The sequence below is a fragment of the Balaenoptera physalus genome, assembly GCF_965194825.1.
Source record: "Balaenoptera physalus genome assembly, chromosome: 1".
NCBI classification, from domain to species: Eukaryota; Metazoa; Chordata; class Mammalia; order Artiodactyla; family Balaenopteridae; genus Balaenoptera; species Balaenoptera physalus.
This window is the reverse complement of record NC_138882.1, coordinates 85742347-85750959: the sequence shown is the minus strand read 5'-3', so window position 1 is coordinate 85750959 and position 8613 is coordinate 85742347. Positions and strand designations below refer to the sequence as shown.

The 8613-nt window shown below is 44.4% G+C and overlaps 1 protein-coding gene across 1 annotated transcript; it reads left to right on the top strand.

Annotated features, from left to right (window-relative positions):
- Window positions 1-832: 832 nt before the first annotated feature.
- Window positions 833-7459, top strand: SPRR4 (small proline rich protein 4; the record flags this gene model as incomplete). Its single annotated transcript, XM_082450446.1, has 2 exons — window positions 833-4727; window positions 4801-7459. Exon 2 carries the CDS (start codon window positions 7151-7153, stop codon window positions 7457-7459), a length of 309 nt encoding a protein of 102 aa, XP_082306572.1. The 5' UTR covers window positions 833-4727; window positions 4801-7150.
- Between the last annotated feature and the right edge of the window lie 1154 nt (window positions 7460-8613).

Sequence of the window (8613 nt, the reverse complement as noted above, 5' to 3'; positions counted from 1 at the left end):
CTGGACCCTTTCAAAAGATTTTGAAATTTTGGTGGATGATCCAAAGCCAGCTGTCTTTATTAGAAATATACAAGAGCTTGAAGCAGCCTATACAAAATATAAATAAATGATGGGATTACTTGAAAGACAAACCTGGTTTCTTTTTCAAGAGTTAATATACCCACCTCACACCAGTTAGAATAGGCATCATCAGAAAATCTACAAACAACAAATGCTGGAGAGGGTGTGGAGAAAAGGGGACCCTTTGCACTGTTGGTGGGAATGTAAATTGATACAGCCACTATAGAGAACACCATGCAGGTTCCTTAAAAAACTAAAAATAGAATTACCATATGACCCAGCAATCCCACTACTGGGCATATACCCAGGGAAAACCGTAATTCAAAAAGACACATGCACTCCAATGTTCACTGCAGCACAATTTACAATAACCAGATCATGGAAGCAACCTAAATGCCCATCAACAGACAAATGGATAAAGAAGATGTGGTACATATACACAATGGAATATTACTCAGCCATAAAAAGGAACAAAATTGGGTCATTTGTAGGGATGTGGATGGACCTAGAGACTGTCATACAGAGTGAAGTAAGTCAGAAAGAGAAAAAAAATATCGTATATTAACACGTATGTGTGGAATCTAGAAAAATGGTGCAGATCAACTGGTTTGCAAGGCAGAAATAGAGACACAGATGTAGAGAACAAACGTATGGACACCAAGGGGGGAAAGTGTGGGGAGGTGGTGGTGGGATGAACTGGGAGATTTGGATTGATATATATACACTAGTATGCATAAAATAGATAACTAATAAGAACCTGCTGTATAAAAAATAAATAAAATTAAAAAATTAAATTTAAAAATAAATAAAAATAAAGGAAAGCTTCAAGGATGTGCAGGTGAGAGCTACATGCAGAACAGCACAGTCGGCTCTGACAATCATCTTGAAACTGGTCTGGTCAGTGTCATCTTGATTGTTTTAAGCACAGTTAATCTTCAATTCCAGGGTCAATTTGTTCCCATTTTATTGAGGCCAGTTCCTGGAATTGTGCAAACCATAGATTCAGTACTGCTCAGGATGGAGCAGCTTATGTCATGGTCATCTGGTCATCATGCAGTTAGCTTTTTCCCTCTAGCGGTGGTTACGATACCTGCAAAAGAACACAGGAATATGTCTCAGATACTGTTATCTATGTACTTCAGGGAGAAACTAAAGATTCTGTGACTGCTATATGACTGATTTACTGTGTAAATTGTAACCAGTTCTTCTGGTCCAACTGCTATTTTTTCACTACATGTCTACATCCTTTCAATCATTAATTCTTGAGTCAGGCTTTTGTGACTCAGGAGAGGCCCCTAGAAGACTAAAACCTTTTTCTGCAAACAAGAAACTAGGAACATGGAAGGGCTTTCATACCAGGGAAGGCCCAGCAGGGTCCTGCTCAACTTCAGCAACATTTTAAATTGTTCTTAGAGATTACCTTGAATTTCACTGGGACGTTTGAGAATGTAGTGCCATCACAGATCAAATGGTTTGAAGCAAGAAAGCATGAGGCGAGTTTTGGAAACAGCAATCCCCTTAACAGCTGTGTTAAGGAAAGGTGGGAGCTCAGATGGGAATTCTAGGTGGTGTCAGCTTGTGCAGGATTTTTAAACAGTTCATATCTTCTCTCCTTCTTCAAGTGCTTCAATTATTCTCACTCATAAATCCTAGCATACCACTCCCTGCTTTAGGCTAAGCCAGGGATGTGACTGCCTGCACATGTGGCTACTTCTACCTCTCATAGCAGACATCTCTAATCAATAGCCACACTCTTTCCAGTCGAGCCAAAACTCAGCCTCAGTGCTCTCAATTCACTATTGATTTCGAAGGAATGAAATGCGGTTGCTTTCCCAGACCTAATCGTATGTTTACAAGATCTTAGCCCTTAATGGGACCTTAGAGGAAATTTTAGCCAATGGCCTCATATTGGAGAACAAAAATGTTGAGTCCCAGATAAGTTAAGGGATGTGCCTAACATCTCACAGGCAGTGAGGGGCAAGTATCAGTAGAGGTATCTCTTTACTCCCTTGGCTCCTTCCCTATGTCTCTAAGGACACTGTGTCACATTCAAGGAGAAGGTGACTAGTGCTTTGGCACCACTCGACTCCCAAGAGGCAGACATTGGCACTCTTCCCAGAGATGGATGCTTTGCCAACGCACCCCCACCCCTTCCACAGCCAGTCTTCAACTTCCACAGATGAGTCCATTGGTGTTCCATTAGAACTATCCTCTCACCAGGTCCAGGACTTTATTTTCCCCTTTACATAACTCCTAGGACAGTGGAGGGTCTTCTAGAAACATATCATAGGGGGACAAGGGGTGGAGGGAGGAGATAAACTAATCACACTTTTCTCGAGACTCATCCTCTCACTCTTCTCTCTCCATGGGACTGCTTTTAATACTATGATACAGAACATCTCACATTAGGATCTGAGCATCTTATTTGCAAATCGATAAATTAAAGGGGGAGATGATTCATGTTGCAAATGGATTTCCCACATTAGAATAAAAGGCCACAAGTTCTCTTTAAGTAGCATCTTCTAAAGTGTTTGTTGACAGATTGTTAAGTAATTAGCAGTGGTAAACTAGAAACTGAAATGTTCTAAGCCATGACTGCTGGTTAAGTATCAAGCAGAAATTAAGATAAAGCAAATATCACATGATTATGATTTTTAAAATAAGATGCAATTTGCTCGGTTTTAAGTTTTTATTTTACTGGATTAGCAGCTAAAATACAGGAATGCTGGCAGCCCCAAACCTCCTCTGTCCTCTATACAAGGACAGTCCTCCCCTCCTAAAAGCCTCTCATGAGTAACCCAGAGCTCTCCTTTTTGATTTACTTTGTTTCATATTTGGAAATAACGTGATAAATATGTTCCATGTGTCTCCAGATGGAGCCATCAACAGCCCTTCTTTTCCCCCAAAGCCCAGAGACAAAAGCGCCCTCATGAAAATGTGTCTAGATGGAGAGTTGGATGATTAGCATTGTCTCTGGCATGGTCCCCTCCCAGTGTCATGTCTCTGCTGCCCGGTCACCCCATTGTTTGTCTGCAGGGTGGGGCTGGGGTTTCTCAAGCTTTGACTCACCTTCAGAAATGAGTCTTGCCTGTGCCCTCCCCTCCCTGATGGAGTCACAGGTGCATACGTGCTCTCAGGTGTCTGCTCCATAGAGAGGCAAGATGCAGAGGCTGGCTTCCTGATTTCAATACAGTATGGTCCTTTGAGATGAGAGAACAGATGCAGGACTCATGATGGACCAGGCGACAGTCCCGTGGCCAGCCTGGGGAGGTGCGGGTGGGAGCAGGCACTACAGAGTCGTCATTCCACATAGCTTCTCAGGGCCCACCTCACCTGGAGGAGTTGTTTACATGGGGGTGATCTGAGGGGTGCCAGGAAGTCTCCCCTCCTTTGAAAGAACAATCCCCCAGCCATTTGGGGTGCCTGGCAACAAGCCATTACAGATTTCAGAGACTTGGGTGGGCCATCCTTTCTGGATTCCAGATCCAGCTACCATCAGAGCCACAATTTTCTCATCTATAACATTAATAATACAGTTAGCTTTCTTCGTAGAGAATTGTGAAAACTGTATACAAAGGTGCTTTATAAGGTTTAATGACTAATAAAAATGCACCTGTGCCTGGCAGTGTAGGGGAGAGGGATGAGTTAGGGTCTCAGAGGAAGAAGGGTTGACAGGCTTGGTGGGAAAGAGAGCCTGGTATGTGCCAAGGAGGAAAAAGTATAGGGGAATGGTACAAGAGGTGGAGACCACCAGAACCAGCTTCCTAATTTTGTCATTAATGTAGCCCCTGGTAGGAAGCAGCCCAGTGACGCAGGCACTTCACCTGACTGAAAATTGCTATGAAGTCAGAAGACCTGTGATCCAACTCTGGCTTTGACATTAACCCTGTGTGACCTTGGGTCAAGCATGTCCTCATTCCAAGTCTCAGTTTCTCCCTCTATAAAATGAGGACATTGTGGCCAAGAGGGAAGTTGAGTGCCAGAGTTTTGAAAAGTTTAACATGTTAGGTGCATATGAGCCTGAATGACTCTTGGAGATTTATGACCTAGAGGACACTGCCACCTCAACTCCAGCTATGTTCTCTATAAAGGCCACCCATGGAGTATCCTCTGAGATAATAACTGTGGTATAAGACAAGGTTTATCACTAGATAGAGTTCTCCAAACTAAGCAGGAGTTGTTGATGGACAAAGTAAGAGGCCAATGAGCAGACTGGGAAAAATAAAAAGTAACGTGTATTCCAGAGAAGCTGTGTGGGTGACAGACAGGTGGCACAATCCACCCCGTTGTGAGCAGCACACGTACACTGATGCCTTCTAGGTGTCACGTGCGGGAGAATACCTTGATCTGTGTCCACACCAAATCCATCCTGTCCCATGCTTCCCTTTCGGAGAATTTGCATCTGGATGAGCATAGTGGAGTGGGAACAGTGGAGAGGGGCATAGGTGGAGAAGGTGTTTGTCTTGAAGATGGAATGCAGGACCTGGAATCTGGAACACAGAATGTTAAATTCTTAAAGTTGCTAGGCTTGGGAAGAGGTGGAGGAGGAGGCCCGGCATGCACAAGAAATTAAGGAAAGGATTACCTTTTAAGTGAGGCTAACCCTGAAAAATGATCATTGTTCAGTCTATAGATGACAGGAAGCTCAGAAAAGATCATTACTCATGGTACCCACCCAGTGACAGTCACTTGTCCATGGTGGGGACGCTGTCCATTTTACTGTGATGCAGTGGAAACAAGCCCTGGGCCAAGCCCCTCACCAGCTCCCCCACTGCTAGCTACATGTTGTTGAGCAAGTCAGTGAACTTCTTTGGATCTAAATTTTTAGACTATAAAACCGGATTTGCACAACCTGACAGAATTGCCATGATGCTTAAATAAGACAAGGGGTATGGAAAATGCTGTGAAGGTTCTTTTAGGTATTTCTATCACTTCTCAGGCAGTCTTACGCTTTGCTCTGATAATGATAGAAATCAGTGTGCCAATGGCCTCTAGTCAGCTGGATCCTGAGGTTTGGGACAGTGGTCCAAAAATGAACCAGCCTCCCAGAATACCATGTTTCCCTACCCCAGGGGCTAGGAGGTCAAGTGGAGGGAGGACCAGGGCTCCTTCCTCCCATCTGAATAAGTCCTTGAGTAAAGTTGGCAGATTTAGCAAATCAAAATACAGTCTGCCCAGTTACATTTGAATTTCAGATAAACAACAAGAAATTTTTTAGTATGTCTCCTGCAGTATTTGGGACATACTTATGCTGAAAATTCTGTTTATCTGAAATTCAAATTTAGCTAGTTGCCCTATATTTTATCTGGAAACTCTACCACAGAGACCAAATTCTCTCCCACCCTCTTTCACCACCTTTAATATCCTATTTTTGTTGGAAGTGCTCCCAGCCCATATTCCTTCCCCCTTTTCCTCTTCCTTCCTCCATGTTTCTTATAACTCTCAGTCTACAAACAGAGCTTCAGATATGTTCTATTTTTAAAAGACTTTGAGTCCTTGAGTTTGAGCAGACACCTAGGTGGATGAAGTCAGCTCAGGTAGTCAGGGACCCAGATTGCTGGAATATCTGGTAGGTGGTTTTCATCAAAACAGGCCAGGAAAGCAAGTCATGGAGGAAGTGCAGGTAGGAGAAGTGGGTGAGGACTTCCCTGGAAGATGATAATGAGGGCCAAGTCAGGTGGCCCCCAGGTGCCTGGGGGAGGTTGGGGCCCCTTTAAAAGGTTCCCAGGAGTAACTGATGTGGACCTGTGTTCAGCTGCCTCTCCTAGGGTCCGTCTTGCACCTCTGGTAAGTGGTAATGGATTTGTCTCCTGTGATCTGCTGGGCCCTTTCCTCCTCCTTGAACTGTCTTGAGCCACTAGGCCAAGCTCCTCTCCTATTCTTGGGTAACCAGAGAAGTAACGTAAGCCTCATGACAATTCAGGAAATGTCACACTAATTGTTACTTAGGAAATTCAATCTCTGTTCCGCACCAATGCTAGGTCTGATTAATTTCCTGATTCTGGGTTTAATTCCCTGGCAAGAGGATTTTTCTCATTGACGGAAGATATTCAGAGCTGCAGCATTTTGTAGCCTCCTCCAAAACTTTCTCATGCCCTTTCTGTCTTTTCAACCCTACTAGCAAGCTCTCTCAAACTTTGCTTTTAGATTTACAGAAACTGGTATATTGAATATTGTATTTTACGCTATGCAGCTCCCATGCCTCTCTATCATGATTGCCACCTGGAAACTATACTTCCCATTTATAGGCATGAGCTTAGAAGATCAGGAACGCGCCTACAAAGAAAACCAGGCATGCATGTCAGAGCTGGGAAGGCCTCAGAGACCTTCCAGATCAGTATCCTCCAAACAAGGGCATGGAGGTCCAGAAGAGACAGATTTCCCAGAGATGAGCCTGGACGGTGAGTGGCAGGGTTGGATCTAGAACCCACACCTGTGCCTTCTTGGCCAATGCTCTTTCCTCTTGGTGAAACATCCTCCAATAATCTCTTACCTCCAGTGATCTCTTTGGTCTTCAATTCCCCCATTTTCCATGGAGGGCTAGAACCACTATCCCCCAACTACATTAGACTTGCCTTTGCATCCCATAATAAGTCAGGGATAGAGCCAGGATTGGAATTCAGGCCTCTGAGTTCCCAGAACAGGTTTATTCCAGCCCCATCACTTACACATCATGATTCTTCCCTCTAAGACAGAATCTGCTCCTGCCCTCTTCCTCATGCCTTTACATCCTTACCCACACTCATTGTCTGAACTTCCCAATGTAGACAGTTGGCATTGTCAACCCATCGGCGAAGATCTCATGTCTTGATCTAGTAAAATATCTGGGCCACCTTTTAATCCCCAGCTTAGCAGCCCAACATATTTCCTGTTAAGTCTAAGAAATAAATTATGTATTCAATTGTGTCAGGAGTCTACAGGAAGATGAAGGAAGATAGGAAACCAGGGCAGCAGAGATAAAGGAAGAAAGAGAGGAAGATTGCAATGGGTGTGTGTGAGTCAGTCCAGTAGTCAACCTGAAGCTATTAATCATTTACCACACCCTTGGCTGGTGGAGAAAACACTCTTCAGGAGTCAGAAGGGAGAAGAGATGCAGGGAGCTGGTCTCATTGTGGCCTTGCCTGGGTTTCTTCCAGGCTCACCTGTTCCTGCAGCAATGTCTTCCTGGCAACAGCAGCAGCAGCAAGAGCACCAGTGTCCACCTCAGGTGGCCCAGCAGCAGCAGGTGAAGCAGCTCTGTCAGCCACCCCCTGTCAAATGTCAGGAGACATGTGTACCCAAAACCAAGGATCCATATTCTCCCCAGGCCAAGAAGCAATGCCCATCCAAGGGCACACCCATACCAGCCCAGCAGAAGTGTCCCTCAGCCCAGCAAGCCCCCAAGAGTAAACAGAAGTAAGGATAGACCAAGATACACCTGCCTGCCATCCAGGCTACCAGATGCAGCTTTCTTTTCCTCCTGCTTCTCCTCCCTCCACCCCCAGCTCCAGGATTTGCTCTCCTCTCCCACCTCCTCCTACCCAGGGTCCAATGAAGCATTGTCAGGATTTCTTCCCACTGAGCCCTTTATCCCACACACACCCTTGTTCCCAGTCTTGTTCTCTACCCAACTCTGATGCTCTCCTAGGTGAACATGAGTGAGACCTCAGCCTCTCCAGCCTCCAGTTTGGCCACAGCTATGGCACCATCCATGTCCCAAAGCAAGAAAATAATCTGGGCTTCTTCTGGGCTTCCACCTTGACTCATGGGGACACCAGAGGCTAAAGCACAGGTTCTGCCTCATTCCCTACCCCAACTCCCCATCCTGAGCTTCCCTCCTATTTCTTCCTCTAATAAATCTGTGCTTCATGTCATTGTCTGTGTCCTGGCCCCAGTCTGCAATGCATTCATTGGTTCAGAGGGGATATTTGGGGGAAGTGAGTTTGTGAGTACACACATGCTCATCAGTGCATCCTCAGGGGCATAGTTGCTCTCTAGTAACCAATGATGAAAGATGTCAGATCCTGACACATCTTGGGTAAAAGAGGGGGAGAGAAAGCCCAGGGACTTGTTGGCAAGAGTTTGGGAGACTCTTGCCAGCTAATTGTATTTAAGGAAAGACAAATGGTGGAAATTTTTGCTCTTACAATTAGAAACCCCCAACCTACTTGATGAATGTGGTTTTTGCCTGTTGGAAGTTGTCATTCTGAAAAAGCAGACAAAACATACATAAATGACATGAGTACTACAAAGCACTTCTAAGAACATGTGCAAATGAATTTTTCATGCATTTATTTATTTATTGTCCATTCATTTATTAATTAACTCACATTAATTCATTCACTCACCCATCTAATATTTAGCAGGTTCTAGCATGAGAATAGTTTTCCATTGTGCTTATAAATTGGCTAGATATAGTATATGCTCAATAAATGATTGGTCTTATTGGTCTTATTATCATTGTTTACATCTGGGGAATGTTGCTCTAAAACATTAGCCTAAGGACACTCCTCTGCTTAGAGAGTGTCCATATGGAAGTCTCTTTACTGGCTCAGGAATCCATGCTAATTGTAA